This window comes from Chelonoidis abingdonii, chromosome 5 (assembly GCF_003597395.2).
Source record: "Chelonoidis abingdonii isolate Lonesome George chromosome 5, CheloAbing_2.0, whole genome shotgun sequence".
NCBI classification, from domain to species: Eukaryota; Metazoa; Chordata; order Testudines; family Testudinidae; genus Chelonoidis; species Chelonoidis abingdonii.
In genome coordinates, this window is record NC_133773.1 from 65473843 (window position 1) to 65493770 (window position 19928).

The 19928-nt window shown below is 41.8% G+C and overlaps 1 protein-coding gene across 2 annotated transcripts in view; it reads right to left on the minus strand.

The window, feature by feature from the left end:
* The window catches only part of GASK1B (golgi associated kinase 1B), a 34490-nt gene extending 26289 nt beyond the window's left edge, over positions 1-8201 (minus strand). The window contains exons 1-2 of one of the 2 annotated variants that reach the window (XM_032803462.2): positions 7951-8197; positions 6102-7363 (exon numbers count right to left, since the gene is read on the minus strand). In XM_032803462.2, the coding sequence (XP_032659353.1) occupies positions 6102-7062 (961 nt within the window). In that variant the 5' untranslated portion in view covers positions 7063-7363; positions 7951-8197. Of the gene's footprint in view, positions 1-6101; positions 7364-7950 lie in introns of both variants that reach the window. The other variant, XM_032803463.2, reaches the window with a different exon arrangement.
* Between the last annotated feature and the right edge of the window lie 11727 nt (positions 8202-19928).

A 19928-nucleotide genomic window follows, 5' to 3' on the forward strand; every position in this document is an offset into this window, starting at 1 on the left:
GGAGTCAGGTGCTCTAACTGGAGTCAGGTGCTCTAATTGGCCACAGCTGTTCTAGTTAATCTAAAGCAAACCTTCCTCCCTTGGCAGGGAATCAGGCCCCTTGCTAACACTCTTATGCTGCCCTCTGGCCATGCTGTATCACATTACCCGCAGAAGTCTATGGATGCTCAGCAGTTTTAAAAAAGTATTTAGTTGCCTAAAAAAATTTAGGAGCATAAATTTAGGGAATTTACATTTGAAAAGCTTGGCCCAAATCTTCCATATGCAGTCCAGTCCCCCAGCCTCTCTCATTCTGGTTTCCACTTCTGACACTGTCACTGACTTACCTCTTGACCTTAGTCCAATGACCTCTCAGTGATGCTTTCTCTTTATCTACGCAATAGGGATAGTGATACTTACCTTCCCTTGTAAAGCACTTTGAAACCCACAAAAAAAAAGCTTTATATCAGAGTTAAATATATTATACATTGATGGGCCCTAAATCTGATCTATTTTTCCTTCTATCAATAATCAAAGTTCATGTAATTATTTATGGGTTTTCTCCAAAGCAGATATATCAGTGCTCTCCAAACAAAGCAAACGCCTCCCTGCACATAAAAAAGGTTCAGCATAACAACCACCACCTCACTGTTATTTATTATTTTAATGTTATGAAAATATCATGCCAATTTCCATTAAGATTTGTAAAAAGGTTAAACACAGGAAATGTTTGTGATTCACAGGAAACAAAGATGAACCAAAACAAAACATTTCAACTTTATAACACAAATGGAATTACTGGAGCATGTCTTTGTAGCTGGAGTAGAGAACAGTAACCCAGATTGCTGGCTGCTGCAGGGAAAATGTGAAGGCAGAGAGAAATAAAGATAAGGGGCTTCATTCTCAGATGGTATAAATTGGCATAGACCCATTAAAGCCTGTCAACTTACACCAAGAAAGGCTCTGGCCCAATTTGAATAACAACAAAAGGTAGTTATAGGCCTGACTCTACATGCTACTGAGTGCTTTTAAATTCAGTTGATTACAGAAGGAGCTGAGAGGTCTCAGAAACATCCAGGATCAAGCCCATTATCTCCCACTGCTGCTGGGCCCCTGCTCTCAACCATTCCTATAGATGCTGCTGCAGAGACGCGAGTTAGAACCCCTTTCTTGATTTCAGTGATGCTGCTACTCCTTGCAGTCCTTTCCAGAGATGTCTATGCTCCACATCACTGTAGTATATGAATCTCTCTCATACATATAATTAAAATATATCCTCCCAAGCCCACATGAGGAAAAGAAGTAGTAATGGAGACACAGACTGATGTAAGTGGCACCCCCAAGGTCTGTTAATTTAAAAAAAAAACAGAATGAAAGTTGGGGGATGCACACCTCAACATGGCTTATATCAGCAAAAAAGCCTTTTCTAGTTTAGCTTATATCATTAGGGAAGGTGGTCTAACTACAATGGCAAACAAAAAAACAAAAAAAACCACACCTTGTTTTGCTGGTACAAGCTATGTCTCCACTAAGGACCAGTAGAGCTATCCTAGCAAAGCCTTCTCCGTGTAAGGTAGCCCTCTGAACAATAAAGAAATGATGTTAGCAACTTAAACAGATCTCAGAAGTGTTGATTAAAGTATTTCCCCTTTTTCTTCCACATCTTAGCTGTAAGCATTACACACTTTGGAGAGATCTTGGAAGGGAAGAAAATCTTGTGTGTGTGAATGCAGATTTTAAGGAGTCTGTGAGGAGTGTGTAAGTATTGGATTTTTATGTAACAAAATATTGTGAGAATATGACCTCTGGTCTCTCACTCACATCCAGCTATATGACAGCAAGCAATTCACAGCACAACTCAATCTGATAAAGGGCACACAAAAGAGACATCGTTTAAAAGCTGCTGAATGGGCGAGTTCTCATTGCCTTGACATTAATAATTGATAACGAGTGTGCCTGAATGTTCATATCTTTTGGTGTGATGGAAAGAGCATGCTAAATATGTTGGGTGTAAGAGAAAATCTTAGGCTATCTTTCTCATTGTGTAGAGGTCAGTAAAGAAACGTGACAACTCTAATCACACCTGTGCCAAATTCTCAGCATCCATTTGCACATAACCAGTGATAAAGTGAGCAGAAACAATGCTACTCAAAATCAAATACTTTCGCACTCTAAATAGGTTTTTGTTGCAAAAACAACTCTGTAAAATCCATTGGACTAGATCTTCAGCTGGTATAAACTGGGAGAGCCCTTCTGACTTTAGTGGAGCTATGCCAGTTCAAACCATATGAGGATCAAGCCCACATATATAGATAGGGGATCCATTTCAGCACATCAGAAAATCTGGGGTGGAGAAAGGACTGTTGCCATCATTGCAATCCTGAATAGGGATCTCAGACCCTAAGCAAGAAGTGTAACAAAGATGTCCAGCAGTACCTTTTAAGTTATATTGGAGTTGGTCCTGAAATCCAAGAAGCCCTCAGAACCATCTCTCTAATGCTGTCCTTTCCAGGGCAGGAGAGAATTTAGCTCATAATCTACCTGTATCCTACTACTTCACTACAGATTAGGTCCTAAATATGCCAGTACAGACATATCCAGTCTACAGATGAAGAAATTCACAATGGACATGCTGTGCGGCCATTTTGCTTGGCCAAAGTGCACAATAAGATGGGCTGTGCCCTGACATCAAACAATTCCCCTAGTAGGTATCTCTTCCTGTTTTATAGGTAAGGGGGCACAGGATATGAGCAAGGAATGACCTGAAAACCTCAGGGCAGCATGTGGAATAGCTACTGATCTACTGAGTAGCCAGCATATGCACTGAAAGTGATGTGGCCTTCTCCAGGGCCCTTCCAACCTCTCTGCAGGAATCATTAATGGTACCTTTCTAAAAAGACAAACTCTTGTACATTTTGTCTTTCCCACTGAAAAACTAAGAGGAAGAAGTGTCCCAAAAACTCTGAGTTAAATTTTACAGCAGCTAAGCCATTCCTGTATACGAGACAGTGTTTTGAGACAGCACAGAGGGACTAGAAATGTAGCCTTGAGGCTGTGCAGTCCAAGGAAATCCAGATTCATTCTGGTGGACCTGTGGGAGTTTGCCACAGGCAGGCATTACATCCTATACAGATTTCTGCTTGCAAATCAATTTGGTTTGGATGGATGTAAATGAGATACTCCCTAATTCCATACCTCCATGCTGACATTACCAGACCCTAAAGCCCAGGTTTCCAGCCCTAGGATGTTGAGAAGGCTTGGATGTAGGAAGATCATCCACCATTTGCTCCAATGCCCTTACCACGCATTATGACATTTTCCCACTTCTTTGCAGCCCTTGCTTTGCTCATTTATATCTCAGTAACAAAGGAGTTCTTCCAGCTAACCTTTACTGGGAACAAATTGGTATATATATAATAGAATCATAGAATATCAGGGTTGGAAGGGACCTCAGGAGGTCATCTAGTCCAACCCCCTGCTCAAAGCAGGACCAATCCCCAACTAAATCATCCCAGCCAGGGCTTCATCAAGCCTTACCTTAAAAATCTCTAAGGAACGAGATCTACCACCTCCCTAGGTAACCCATTCCAGTGCTTCCTCCTAGTGAAAAAGTTTTTCCTAATATCCAACCTAAACCTCCCCTGCTGCAACTTGAGACCATTACTCCTTGTTCTGTCAAATATTTGCATATTCATAGAATTATTTTTGCTTCGTTTTCAAATCAAAATTGTGGAAGGCTTTGTCCACCTTTAGTCTCTATGCCTATATTATTTTTTGATAAGTCACTGGCAAAGAATATTGAGGAAATAGTTATCGTGACCCAACTTTCCTTTCTGGCAAGGCAGAAATGTCACAGAACAATTTAAACCTGTGGCAAATGGTTCACTTTTCATTAGGGGAGTGGCAAGCAGAGATCTCTCTGGTGCAGTATTTTGCTAGCCTCTCTGTCACCTATCAAGGGAGGTGTTTTGGTTTTTTGGAAACAAAAAATAAACTCAAAGTAGTTTGGGGGTTTACAAAGCGCCTCTTTGAAAATGCTTTTGACAAAATGAATGGCAATTTTAAGGAGCCTAATTTTTTTAAGATTTTAATGCTACATCAAACATGTCGTTACATTGCTTACACCATGACTGAGGCATGCTAAAGGGATGTGCCAGCTTAGACCTTGTCGAGGAGTCCAATCCTGCATTGCTTACTTTCTCATGAGTAGTCTTACTCACACAAGCAGTCCCACTGAAATCACTTGGGCGGCCCACAAACAGATTACTCAAATGAGTAAAGGCTACAGGAGCAGGCTCATTAATTGTTCATCCTATTTTCTAAAATAATTTTTCATTCCTTTTCTAAACAAGAAGAGAACAACGGAGGAGGTGTTTGCTGCTGAAATTTGTGTAGTTAATTAACAATCCAAGCCAAATACATTCAAGCAAGTAACTATGGTAACCAAGGCCGGCATTTGAAATCCAACATGTTTCAAGATTAATGAAATGGAGAGAGGTAAGGTGCTGTGGCTGTTCCAGAAGCTGAACTCACCCTTTAGCTGGAAAACATGAAACAAGACCCAAAAGGAAAAATGACTTTTTTCTCCTCATTACCTAGCAAGACTTTTTATGCTGAATGAACAAAACCAATTACAGGGAAAAGGAGGCTGAAGAAAATAGAATCTCTCTCCCAGCCAATCCAAAAGATGTTACCTTCTGAAGACATTAAGCAATTCAGTCTACAGTTAACCTAATAGCAGTTTCCACTGGGCCTGCAGTCTGTCATCTGTGCAGCCCTGCTCTAAAAATTTCTGAAACTGAACTGAAACTGAATTGACTGAAACTAAACTACCTTAATTCCTTATGACAGCTCTATAGCAATAAATCCTGTTCCTAAAAATAGAGTATGCATAGTGCATCTTCCATGCTCTGCTACTATGAATAATATTCAAAAGCCACGAAAATGTTATTCCTAGAGATTCATTCATATTGTCGTAAAGACTGCCAGAGAGAAGGCTTACACAGTGTTGATAAATCACAGATCGGTATGTTCTTTTCCTGCCATCAACTTTTGCAAGGACATTTTTGCTTTACCTTTTCTCTGATAAAATACAGGCTGATATACAAAACATTTTGTATAAAATAATCTTCTTCAGTACTGAGAAATGAACAGCAAAAACAAATAGCAATGATTCAGTAAAATATAATGCAGCTCTTTCAGCTTATGATCTGTGTATATTTATCATTTAGGCTGAAGACACATTTAACAAGACAGTAATGTTAAAGATAGACTTATCAATTTACATTGAATCTATTAAATCTAATTTTAATTTCATTTTAGGATGAAGAAAAATATGATATTCTGTTAAAAGCAATTTGCATTGTACACACTACAAGCACATTAAGCATCTATAGCAGGTGTATTTATTTAGCTAGATACAGGTGTGTCGTGAGCTTTAAGTTGTCAAACAGAAGAATCCACTGAGACTTCAGTGACTGCACAATTTCAATTTTAATTTCCAGAGGCATTTGTGCTTTTGGGATTATGCCAAAGCAGTTCAAGAAGGAGCTCTAAGACCTCCCTCAATAGGTGCTTGGGCTAACAGAAATGTCTCCCCTATCCACTACTTGTGGCAAATGAATTCCAGAGCTGGTTATCCACAATATCTTGTAAAAGTGAAATCAAGGGGACGTGAAAGAGGAAAAATTAATCTCTGAAGCACAGAGCACTGTGCTGAGAGACTTCCAGACTGTATCCTCTTCAATTTCATTTTGATTAGTCTATATAATTCATATTCACTACAAATGATATGTAAAAAAAGATCACCCCCCCCCTTTCCCCTCACTCAAATTAGTCTTCTGTGGAAAGGAAGTTGTCTGTATACTCTCAATAACTCTCATTAGTCTATAAGGCAGCAAGAAGCATTAATAAACTCTGCGTGTATTATATCCTTCAGGACAGAATTATTACACTGCAGAGGAACCCTGAAATTATGTAAACACATATTCCAGATTAAGTTCCCTGTAACTGTGCTCTGTAGAGCTGCTTCTCAGACTATCTGAAATTAAAGCCTGCTGTTGACCAAATACAAAACACTGGAGTCTCCCAGATGGAAACTAAAAATCAAGTGAATTTGTTACCTTGGATGAACTCTGATTTCCTGCTTACAGAAGGTAGGGTCTTCTTCAGCCCCAGGATCCTGTCTAAATGGAAGGCGAACACCTCGCTCATATCAAGGGGTCTCTTGATGAGGCCACAGTATCCTTGACTACAAGCTGCTCCTGTGGCACTGGGATTCCTTTCAAACACCAATAGGACTCCATGCAGAGAGGGTGCTTCTTGGATACTGCCTATCCGGGAATCTGCCAGCAAACGCATGCTTAGGATGTCATCTTTGCTCAGCCACGAGGGGGACTTCTCACTGTATATCCTGATATTACTCTCCCAAGCCTGGGGCTGCACATTTACACCTCCTGAAACCCCAATATGTCTTCGGTGTCCCCTGCCCGCTGCCTCCCTCTCTCCATCCCAGTGCTTCTTCAGTTGGTGCCTTGGTGTCTCTGGATCTACTGCTGCCCTCATTATTCCCATGGAGTAGCTAGTCCGCCCCTGCTGCTGGGACAAGGCCTCCTCCTGCCCAGTGACACCTGCTGGAAAGTGCTGCCTATAGGGCAAAGGGAATGCATGCTTCTTCCTGAGCTTGGGTTTCACGCTGCCTCGGATGTTGGTGGGTTTACTGCGCTTGGACCGCAGTGTGATGTACACCACGTTCGGTGGCGCTGAGGTCCCATTGCCAGCCATCTGGGGCCCTTGGAGATCAGGTGGAGACAAAGTGCCATCCACTGGGATCCCCAGAAAAGGTGTCTGACCAGCATCTTGAAGACTCCTGGAACTGACCTTCTGGCGTCCCCCTCTGTGCTGGGGTAAAATGTGACCCACTTGACTGACCAGAAACCCCAGGTATAGCACACAGGCTACACCCAGCAGCAGATTCCTCCTGGTCCTGGGACGCCTGCCACTGCAGAGCCTCAGCATCCGTGGGGTGCACAGCGAGCAAACAAACCAGTTTATGATTTGGCCTGGCTGATCTAGGAAGGTCATTTCTCTGGTGAATCCACATGATGAAAGCAGCTTATAGTCTTCAGTGATTTCCAGCCAGGAGGATGATGCATGATTTCCCTTCACAGATCTCTATTTCTTCTTTTCCAAACAGCTTCCAGTGCAAGTGATGCACAGGGGCCAGTGGTGTGGCTGAGAATGACTCTGACACCACCTCAACAAGCTGCTAAACTCTTATCAGCCAGCACAGGGGAAGTGACTTGTTTCAGAGAATGAACGGAGTCAACTGTGTAAAAAAAGTTAAATGAGTCAGGATCCAAAATGTCTGAGTCCCCTCTGTGAGCTGTGAAAGGAAAAAGATTGCAAATAATATTTCATTAGCCACACGGCATATCTCTTTCTCACTGTATAGATCTAAAGAAAAAGTAGAGATCTAGAGACATGCCATATTAGAGATTTCAGATTAAAATGAGAAGATAAATAAAACCCTAACATCATGGAACACAAGTTACAATTTACAGTCCCAAGTAATTGAACTCCCGCACTAGGAGGAAGACTTGGAAAAGCCAGACTTTCCTCTTCTTATGTTTATGGTAGGCACGTCCTCAAAGTAAAACCACATCTTTTGTTGCCTCATGTTAGTTTTAAAATATAGTGTTATAACCAGCCCAGTAACTGTACCAATTCAAATATGAACATTTCCATTATCAAACAATGATTACACCCTGGCCCAGTAACAGCTCACATGCTTCATAATCCTACATTAAAAATAAAATATTGTTAAATCTATACTCTTGTGAAGCTATAAAATAGCATTTCCTAAACGACTGACTATAATTTTCAAATAAAATAAAAAGTACTGTCATCTCAAGGAAAAAAACCCATAAATGCAGAGTTTATTGCACTACAAAGATATAGAAATAGTCTTACCTATTCAGCTTGCCCCATCCTTGGCTGTGGTAAATCTCTTATAATAATGCCAAGAACTTAGTAAAAGCAGCGTTTCTTAATGTACCCTAACACACATCCCAGATTTATGTGTGCTCCACATTTTAAATATTTGATTGCAGGCTTAATGCTCTTTGCAAATGTACTAGCTGCACAGGGAAGCTGTTTGCATATGAACTGCTATAAACTTACATGAACCTTGTTATAAAAAACCCTTCTATTTTAAATTCTGCAGTGAAAAGTCCTGTGAATGGTATGCCTTCTAAAAGTACGTTCCAGCAGTTTCTAACTCCTGAGGGCCCTCTAGTGCACTGCATGCAAACATGTTTACGAAATGCCAGTCTTCCACAGTAAAGAGGAAAATTAGATCTTATATCAAAAAAGTAACCAGCTTTAAAAGTATAAGAATCATAATATATAGAAGTTACATAGTACCATTCATCTCTAGTTCTAAAAGGGGACATATCATTGGCCTCACTTTACAGATGGGAAACCTGTAGCACAGAGAAGTTACATGACTTGCCCAAGATCGGACAACAAGATAGTGGCAGAGCTAAGCACAGAACCCAGGACTTTTGATGCCTCCTCTGGTGCCCTATCCGACTAGACCTTACAGAAGCCTATAAACTTAATGCTCTGTAAAAAATAGCAAAAACTTATTTGTTCCACACAAGTTTCCATTTTCCTTATGGCTCATTATAATGGAGAGAATCTCTTTCCCATTACTAATAATAATGGGAAAAGCACTCAAATGTGAACATATATTTTAGATAAATTTCAAAATTACTTACAATATTGTATGGTTAGAAGTGGTTTTATTTTAAATTAACTTGGCCTTTGTAGTCTTTACATGTGGATATTGTCTAAGAGTTATGCATCAAGTTAGGAACTCCCTATACTGATACATTTTCTGTGAGGACAATGCTCCTGTGAACTGTTTCCTCTAAACCTGATTTCTCTTTGAAGGGAACAGGTGAGCTGTAGACAGAAGAAAAGAGTTTTCCCCTTCTACTTATGGCTCCCCCTCTCTTATTCTATTTCAAGTTTTTAACTGAGAATTTGAACTGACATTTCTCAAACTAGTAGGATTAATTCAAACAAGCTAACAAGGTGCATTAACAACTTTGCACTAATCTTGTTAGCACTTTTGGCTATTCTTCCCTGTAGCAAGTGTTATGTGTGTTTCCAGAGGTGGCTCTCATCTCTGAATCAATACTGAACCAAAGCCCCAGCATAGAGGCACTGTTCTGCTGGAGGTGTCTTCTTATAGTTGGGATGCAAAAGCCAAGGTCCCGAACACCTGTGGTCATAAATATTTCCTGAATATTATTTGAAAGAGTAGAGTTATTAACACTGGTGTTCTGGTCAAATTCCAACTTGGCTAATTGCACTTTGTCTCCCTAAATTTCTCCTGCAATTTCAGTTAGATTCTGTCTTCATCTTCACTTCCTGTCCTGAACTATTTTATAGAACTGCTGTGTACCACTGGCAAGTCATCTTCTTCTCATGTCACTAATTAAGTTATCACTACTACAAATCTCTTCATTGCTTCCTTTCACTTACTGCATCAAATTCAAGTTCCTTATCCAGACCTTCAGGGCCCTGCATAATTTTGCTCTCACCCCTATCTTCTCTCTTCTTATTCATTACACTTGTTGCCAGCTCTTTATCCTCCCCATTTATGAATAGTTTTCGTCCTGTCTCTCAGCTTGTACCTTCTGATGCCAAGCAGACTTCGGAGCCAAGAAGTTCATGACCGTTGCCAGTTTCAGAGATTCAGAAATATCAAGGCTAATATGAGAGGTTTAAAAAAAAGTATTGTCTCACCCTTTTCATTACAGACAGCCTTCAAAATGTAAACTGGTGGCTAGGAATGTCAGTTTGTTTATTGACTTGTGAAATCCACCACCATCTGTACCTCAGTATTTGGAAGAAACCCAGCCCGATTTATGGCTCTAGGAGATAGTGCCACCCAAGCTGTTGCTGGTGCTAAGACTGCTTCAAGCTCCCGACCAGCTGGAGGCCTGCATCTACGCCAACTCTTCTACGAGGCAGTCAATGTGGCCTTTGGCCAAATTGTGGGCAGTTCAAACAGCATGAACTGAAGCCTTCTGTAGCAGGCTAGTGGATTAGATATGGGACTGAATGTTAAGGCATCTGCATTCAGATCAAAGCTCTGACCCAGACACCCTTTGTTTTCTTAGGCAAGTTACTTAATCTCTCCGACTCAGATTCCACATCTCTAAAATTGGGATGATAAATAGTTACCTATCTTACAGGGAAGTTGTGATAATTAATTCACCAGAATGCACACTAAACCTCCAGTGCATGTGGCCTATGGTTGGAACAGCTTCCCACATACTGACAAGCCATACTCTGTACTCTGTGTCTCTCTTAACATTCAGGATTTCTTCCTCTTTCTTCTCGCCTAAATCCCTCCTCATGGCCCTTTCCTTCCTATGTCTTCTCTTTGTTTGTCTAGTCCACTTTAGAATGTAAACTCTTTAGGATAGAGCACATTTCTTACTCTGTTTGTAGAGCAAAATGCACATGAACAGCACAAGGGAAACCATTTATAATTACATAGTGATAATGTTACTATTATCATGATAGCTTGCTTAACAGCTGTCATATTTCATCTCAGAAGTGCACAATGCATGCCAATGTTCTCTGCCCAAGAGTGAATAAAATAATCCCTGACTAGTTTGTAAAGTACTTTGCATATAAATGGAACTGCTTGTAATATTCAAAATTTGGAAACTCCCTCCTAGTTTTGTCATTTTCCATTTTAGTAAATACTGATTCCCTTCTCCACATATAGAAACCCTGGGATGCTGGGAGAAGCAATCAAGCTGAACTACACATGGCTGTTTTTATTAAACTATATAGTCAATGTATATAATGTCTTTTCATATTTAATACTTTAGGTTGTCCAACAGTTTCCTCTGTGGTGTCAGCACGTCCCTGGGAATGCTGTTTTAGAGAAGTGCTGCTGTAGAACCAGCAGAGGGAGCCCAAAACATTCAGTTATGATTATTCCCAGAAAACAGTGATGTGAGCTAAGGTTTCAACTTTCATTTGGTGTCTTGTCGTTATTAGCTTTCCTCGCGCCTCTCCCCCATACATTTTAACCTGCTTGCTGGACATGGATGAGACAAACAGAAAATTCAGATATAACTTGTAATTCCCTTTTACGTCTTTTGGAAATCCTTCCCTCTCTCCAGGACCCTGGTTCGAGGGTAAACTAGGCCATAGGGTGTACTGTGACCCAATAATACGTTTGTGGGGAGTCTGTCTTAGCGTCTGCAGTGTGTTAGTTAACAGGACCCCAAACTCCTTTCTGTACAAGGCAATAAAGGGTCAAGAGGTATAGAAAGCAACTTGGAGGATTAGAGAGAAGACATGGGCTGTAATGTATTCAATACACAGATGACGCAGCTCTACAATTTCATCATGTCTGTCATGGTAGCTGCAGGGAACAAATAACCCAGTGAGGCTGGGGGAGAAGGAACTGGCTGAGGATCAATCTAAACAAGAAAGATGCTTTAGGAATTAGAGGAATTAAAGCTGGTCAGAATTTTTCAGACAAAAACTTGTGACAAATTTTTTTACAACAATTCACAAATAAAATTCCCCATTTTTGGATCAGTTCCAGTAGTGATGGTAGGTGGAAAGACACTTGAAAGTCTAATCTTTTACCTTCAACATTTGTAGAGGATGCGGGCTAGAGTGCAACATACTGGTTTTATGCCGGGGTTCTCATTATGTGAGGATTGGCATTATATCTAGGTAGTTCAATGTTAAAGATTTTTACCATTTTGCATTAAACATAATTATTAAAATCATGAAAAAGGAACACAGTGCCTCTGGAAAGACAGATCCATCTCCTTCACACAGCACAGTATTTGAACATTATAGTGTGGCCTATTGTTCCTTTTGGATACACTGCAGCTAAATTGTTTCCATAGCGACATCATCCACTTCATCTCCGTAAGTGTCACACATACACTGTGGTGAAACTGACTGATTTACCACCTCCTAACTATGCCTTACAGTTATGTATGGTTCTGAGGACCGATTAGCTGAAAAGCTGTATGTCATTACTGAGGATGATGTAGATTTGTGCTTTGAAGTATTAAACATTTTATTTCTGAAGGTTTATGCTGTATTTCTAAAGAGAATGATTGGAACTGCCATCTGGAAACAATACTCTAAAAAGATAAAGGGAAAATGTTTGCTTCATGACCAGAAATGCTGACTAACAGTCTAGGCTTTAATTGGTCTGGGCAATATCCTTACAGAGGGATTTGTAAAAGGCCTCCTTGAGGGTGCTGAAATCCCCTGCAGAGTGCTGATTTGGGCACTCAAACAAACTGGGGGATTTTCAAAGTAGTACTCATTCTTTGAAAATCTGCCCTCTGTTTCTGGTGCTCAGGTTCAGCTGGGAGTCCAGCCACCAGTATTTTCTAAACATCACTGCTAAACAACAGCATCCTCTCCAGGCAATGCTATTTCTAAATGTCAGTAGCTCCCCACCACACCCCAACAACACTTGAGACACTATCACAATAATCTCAGCAGCACATTTGACCAGCTGGGCCAGTAAAATGACCTCAGTGTATCTCATCTGATAGAGGAGAGAAGAGAAGATGCGGAAGGAGAGAAGAAATTGGTCACTGTTTTTCCTCAAAGTTATATTCTGTTCTCAAATGCTGCAGAAGTGGGATGTGAAGCAGACAAGAGATAGTAACTGAGGGCCGGGCCCTTAGTACATTATAGTGGCCACTGATCTCAATATTGACTTTGTGGGGAGGTGAGACTAATGGATTTGGCCTCCCACAGTGCCCCTGTGGGAGAGTTGCCAACCCTCCAGGATTGGCCTGGAGTCTCCAGGAATTGGCATGATTTCCTGGTGACTATTAAAAGCAATCTGGGAGATTTTAATAGGCTATTTTAAGAAAATTACATTTTGTCATGTTGGGGGGAAAAAAAAAAAATCTCCCAGAATAGCTTCAGAGTTGGCAACCCCTACCATGTGGGGTGCAACAAGTCCCTGTACTCATTCTCTCTTTGGCATCTAATGGCCAACGGCACAGTTTCAGATGTGGGAGACTCAGTCTTCCATCTGGGCCCCATGGGACTCTACCCCTTCAAAGATCAGACAAAAATAACCACCGCAAGCTCGCTGTGGAACTCCCTTCCCTCAGCGGGTCCTCAGCAGGGTACAGCACATTTCAGCACCCACAGGCAAGTTACTGGCAAGAGTTCTGGAATAGTAGTTCAGTGTTTGCCCTTCTTTCCCCAGGGGACTAAGACAGGCAGTGGTTGTGCACATAGTCCCTATTCCGAGCCACACTGTATTCCACAAGCTGAAACCATGGTTCCTGCCAGCTAAACAGGGTTTCTCCTTCTTAAGGCTCTTCCTGCAGCCTGGCATGGCTTGTGGATGTGGTGGGGCAGGGATCTTGAGCCCATAGCCTCACCTTAAACACTTTCCTGCCCCCCATTACAGGCTTTGTATACTACATCACAGGGGGCCAGTTGTATTTAGAAAACTATTCAACATAATATATGATCATTTTAAAATATACTTGTACAACGATGGCTGTCTCTTACTCTGAATTTTACTAACAGGAGGGAGCCCCCCAAACTTAACTGGGGTCTTGAGGTGATACCATAATGCAAACGAATTATAATGTTATAACAGTTACTGATTATGAAAGTTTGCTTTCACATACTGTCTCACTTCACTTCAGAAAGAGGCTGGACTTACCAATATTCTAGGTTTTTGGTTATTTTTATATTGTTATGCTATTAGATGTTAATGGCTGCCATCAAGCATGTCCTTGATTTATAGGTACTCACAGAAACATAGAAATGTAGCACTGGAAGGGACCTCGAGAAGTCATCTAGTTCAGACTCCTCTCCCCCGCCCTCCCATGCTGAGGTGGGACAAAATCAGCCTAGACCATCCCTAACAGGTATTTGTCTAACCTGGTCTTAAAAACATCCAACAATGGGGATTGCAAAACCTCCCTTTGAAGCCTTTCTCAGTTTTTAATTATCCTTAGCGTTAGTCCTGGTGAACACTACAAACTTATGTCATTATAAGTATGTCGCTCAGGTATGTGGAAAACCTACATCCCTGAGCAACATAGTTATACCGACCTAACCCCCAGTGTAGAAAGTGCAATGTCAACAGAAGGGCTTCCCCCATCAACCTAGTACTAAAGCCTTACTAAAAATCAAGATATATCACATCTACAGCTTTTCCCCAAGCCACTAGGCCAGTAACCCTGTCAAAGAAGAAAGTTAGGCTGGTTTTGCATTGTTAGAACTGATGGGCATGCTAATCACCCTTCATTCAGGGAATCCTGTGGCATCTTATAGACTAACAGACGTTTTGGAACGTGAGCTTCCGTGGGTGAATACCCACTTCGTCAGACGCAGGTAGTGGAAATTTCCAGGGGTAGGTATATATATGCTAGCAAGCAAGCTAGAGATAACGAGGTTAGTTCAATCAGGGAGGATGGGGCCCTGCCTCAGCAGTAGAGGTGTGAAAACCAAGGGAGGAGAAACTGGTTCTGTAATTGGCAAGCCATTCACAGTCTTTGTTTAGTCCAGAGCTGATGGTGTCAAATTTGCAAATGAACTGAAGCTCAGCAAATTCTACAGGCCACTTCCCTCAGATCCCACTGAGGAATACACTAAGGAACTGCACCATCTACTCAGGACACTCCCTACACTAACACCGGAACAAACCAGCATACCCTTAAAGCCACGACCAGGGTTATTCTATCTACTACCCAAGATCCACAAACCCGGAAATCCTGGACGCCCCGGAAAATCCTGGGACGCCCCATATCATCTCGGCTGGCACTTCTCACTGAAGGACTGTCTGGATATGTGTACTCTGCTATCGACCCTTATGCAACCAGCTACTCCTCAGTTATCTCCGTGACACCTCTGATTTCCTGAGGAAACTACGAATTGGCATTGGTCACCTCCCAGAAAACACCATCCTTAGCCAGCCATGGATGTATAGAGGCTCTCTACACAACATTCCCACAACACGAGATTGAATACAAGGCTGTCCTGAGTGAACAGTAATCCCTGATGATGCCACAGCAACAAACTGGGCATGCTGAGCTCTGTGCCTTTATACTCACACACAAACTATTTCACAGGTTTTGATGACAATATATGATCTCCAGATCTAGTGGCACTGCTATGGGCACGCCGCATGGCCCCACAATACGCCCATATTTTTGATGGCTGAACCTGGAACCAATGCTTTTCCTCAGCTCTCGTCCACTCCACAGCCCCTTCTCTACCTTAGCGCTAGATTGATGACATCTTCATCATGCTGGACCCAATGGGAAGGAGACTTCGTAGAAAAAAAGTTCCCAACCACGGATTTCCAACAAACTTGCCAACCCCACGGCAATCAGCCTCAGCCTGGACCAATTCATACAGTAGGAGGTCCACTTTCTAAAGAAACCAAGGTGCAAATAAGGTGAATGGTCCCCATTTTAACAACCCAACCCGTATATCGAAAAACCTAGCCGACCGCTATGCCTACCTTCAGCTTCCTCCAGCTTCCATCCAGGCCACAGTCACACATGATCCACTGTCCTACAGGCCCCAAGCACTGAGGTACAACCCGCATCTGACCTCTAACCCTCAGACAGATAACAACACCTACAAAATCTCCACCAAGCATTCTCCAAACTTACAGATACCCGCACGAGGATTATTGAGGAAACAGTATCAAAGAGAGCCAGACGTGTAAACCCAGATCAGTCCTCTGTAGCTGCAAGACAACCCATGACAAAGAAAAACCAAAACAAGGACGTCCCACTGGCTATCAACATACAGCCCCTCAGCTAAAACCCCCTCCAATCGCATCCATCATGAGATCTACAACCCATCCTGGCGACAATTGAATTCCCAAACTTTCACAGGTCCTTTGGATGGCATGGCGCAAATCTGTGCTCACAGACAACCGCCAAACCTAACGTTTGCGTCACCAGCAATCTGCACACCGTAACCATTAGTATCTCTACTCAGGAACCAATCCATGCAATACAACCTCGATGCCAACTCTGGCCCAGAGTATCATACCCGCGACACCATCAAGGATCCTACCAGATCTAGCCCCGACCATCACTGGTGTCATCACCGCTGACGCCACGCAATGTCATATACGCCATCAGTTATGCCAGCATGCTCCTCTCTGCTGATGTACATCGGCCAACTGGACAGTCACTACGGAAAAAGGATAATGGACCAAATTATGATATGCAGTAATTGGAATATACAAAAACTGTAGGGAACACTTCAAACTCCCTGGGCCACACTATAGAGACCTTAAGGTGGCCATCCTGCAGGCAGAGAAAAACTTCAGGTCTCAGGACTTCCCATAATGGAGAAACAAAAAAACTTCAGGACCAGACTTCAAAGAGAAACTGCTGAGCTTCAGTTCATTTGCAAATTTGACACCATCAGCTCTGGACTAAACAAAGACTGTGAATGGCTTGCCAATTACAGAACCAGTTTCTCCTCCCTTGGTTTTCACACCTTTACTGCTAAGGCAGGGCCCCATCCTCCCTGATTGAACTAACCTCGTTATCTCTAGCTTGCTTGCTAGCATATATATACCTACCCCTGGAAATTTCCACTACCTGCGTCCAACAGTGGCACCTTATAGACTAACAGACGCTCCAAAACGTCTGTTAGTCTATAAGGTGCCACAGGATTCTCTGCTGCTTTTACAGATCCAGACTAACACGGCTACCCCTCTGATACCTTCATTCAGGCTAAATGAAAGATGCAATAGATCTCCTTTATGGCATAAAATAGGAGGAGACAATAGAAGCCTAAGGCACTAGGATGCATGCAGGGCCAATTAGAAGTTGAGCCATATTGACCAAGGGGGTTTTCTAGGGCCTGATTGCAAATGCAGGAGATGAGGCATTGATTGGTTGCTGGGTGGAGAGAGCCAAAAGAAAGCCAGAAAAGCAGTCATGAGCATGGCCCTGAGAGGGAGCAGAGTTTGCATTAAAGAAATACCTGATTCCTATTATCAATTTTTCCTTCTAATGGAAATAGCCCAGCAAGGCCTCAGATATGGACTAACCATTCAGCCCAAAAGTACCACATATTACTTTTACATTTGTTTGATATTTTAAAAATAGTTGTCTCTAATTATTTTACAAATTTTTAAAGATATTTGTATCTGGCAAAAGATTTCTTCAAGGCATGCTCTCTTTCTGCTTCAATCTGCAGCAAGGTTATAATGTTGCCTTTGTCACAACTCTACCATTCCCTGTGCATCACATTCTAATATCCCAAACAAGGATCCAAATAGCCTCACCTAGACCTGTTCATGGAAGCCACTCCCAAGTGGATTTCACCTATCCCATGAAGGAAGTGTGTATGTATATCTATAAAATCAGCCAAGGTCACTGCACTATCCCCCCAATCCTTTCATGTGATCACATAGATGGATTTCCCAGGGTCAGTCTGTGTTGGAGCAAGGATTAGGACTTGGGCATGTGGTGGGGAAGAGGGTAGGAGGCTGGGAAATGCAATCATCCACCAAGTATTCTCAAAGATTAACCAAAAGAGTTGATACAGTGATAAACTACCTTTCCATGGATCCAATCCAGATAGGAAACAGCAAGGGCAGTCACAACCAAGGGAAGCCTGATGGAACGGCTCCTCTATTACAGTCAGATTGCTATGGAGTGGGTTGAGTGTGCTGGGATCCCAGCACCAGTGTAGAGGCACTGGATCTCCAAGCAGCTGGCTTTTGTCCATGAGGATTCTAGGGTATGGGTGACTTGGGGAGGAATCTCAATTGATTTCTTGCAAGGGGGTGAGAGGAAGGTACACACACACAAACATCTTCAAAGATTTGTGGAAAACTTTGCAGCCTCCAAGTATTTGAGTAGAGCAGGATCAAGGCCAGGATTACGACTTCACTGTGGAATCCAACCTGACAATGCAAATGCCATTAGATCAAAGGTATATCACTCACTATAAATACCACATCCCACAACTACAAGTGGGAATTCAGCCAGTTATTAGTGCAGTACAACCGACTGACCGTGAACTTCCCATGCACCATCTGCAGCAAAATGTGCACCTCTAGAATTGGCTTGTATAGTCATCAGAGGGCACACCATGAGACCAACAATAGTTGATCTGCACAGATTTGTCAGCACTGGATCGATGGACTACCAAGAAATGTTCTCCTCCATTCCTATTTACTTTTGTATATAAAGTCCTCTCTACTTGGTACAACCCCACAGTTTTCCAAAAGGCGGCTGAATTTAAATTACCTGAAGTTTTGTGAAACGGTTCTTGGTTGCATTTTTCTAGAGATATATCTGTACACCGTGGCAAGCTTGTGTACCATATCCATGTCATCCTCAGGCAACCCACAATCCATAGAACATCCATAATAAATAAAGCAAGCAAGATTTTGCTCATGAATATCTCAATTTCTAAGAAATTATTTCAGGCACTAGCTTTGCTGTTTTATTTTGAAAACATAAGATAGTTTAAAAAGCACCTCACACACTAATATTATTGAACCTTAATTTGAAAAATAAGAAGTGAAGAAACAAATAAGTTGACAATACCGTATACTTTAAACTTGAAGACAGGAGACAAAAGTAGTTAAGCAGCAAAGTGGAATGGGGGGCGGGGGCAGGCAGGAATGGATAAGAGCAGAGGAAAAGTGAAGCAGGAGTTTGGGGTGGGAGTCAAGGGAAAGAGAAGGGGGAAATTGAAAATGCCAGAATTAAGGCACAATCTTATACATTCTGTCCCCTTATACATTATGATACAGTCAGTCTCTAATTACATCAGTCATTAGTTTTTTCCACAAGATCCCAGCCAGGAAATTCCATCTGGGAGAACTGGATTATATCTCTGCTCCCACAATAGAGTGATATTGAGCAAGTCATTTAAACCAAAATTTTCATGTGATCACTAATTGTGTGTTCCTCATTTTTGGGTTGTCAAGCTTGACTCACCTGGGACTAGATTTGCTGAAATGCTGAGCGCTCATTACTGCATACAAAATAGATTAGAGTGGTGCTTTGAACTTCTGAAGTGGTATAAAAATGCTAAAACCTCTGAAAAATCAGGTCCTGGCATTGAGCACCAAAAAGTATGGGAAATTTTTTACCTAACTTCTGTATGCCTCAGTTCCACATCTGTAAAATGGGGATAATATCACCCCCAACCTCACAAGAGTGATGTGAAAAATATTGATGTTTGTGAAGCATTCAGATACTATAGTGATAAGTGCTACAGAAACACTTGTGAGGAAGTTAACAATTCTGTTTCCAGAGCAGGGTTTGAATAATGTGAAGTAAATAAGGCTTGGGGCCACTCATTGAATAATAAGGAGAAAACCAAATATTGAATAGCAGCTCATTAAGTGACCACCCTACATCTTATGCACTGAATGATGCAGGAAAAAATAGTATGTAATCATGTAATTAAGGGCAGTATTGTAATGCACAGGAACGGGGGAGGGGGGGCAGCGGGAGGGGAGTGACTAAAGGTTGCACAGGCAACCTTTATTCTGGCATTTCCTAAATTTTGAGCATTTGACTGCAACCTCAATAATGTTCTTTTGAGTGTGATAGGTGTGTGTGTGCGCATATATATCACCACACAAAAAAATTAATTAAGATCTAGTTAAAGCTGCAGCTGCTGCAGGCACATATCAGTGGTGTGAGTGCCTATTTCTTTTCAAAGCATTTGAGGGTTGTTTATTTTAAGAAAGCTTTAAGTATTAGAAATCCAAAAAACATGGAGTTAAATTAAGCCGGCACTTCTCAAACACTGCACCCAAACTGCCTTAGTTACTGCAACGCTTGCTCCTCCTCTTGCTCCTGTCAGTGCCTTGCACTCGTGATCAGACCCAAGCACATGACATG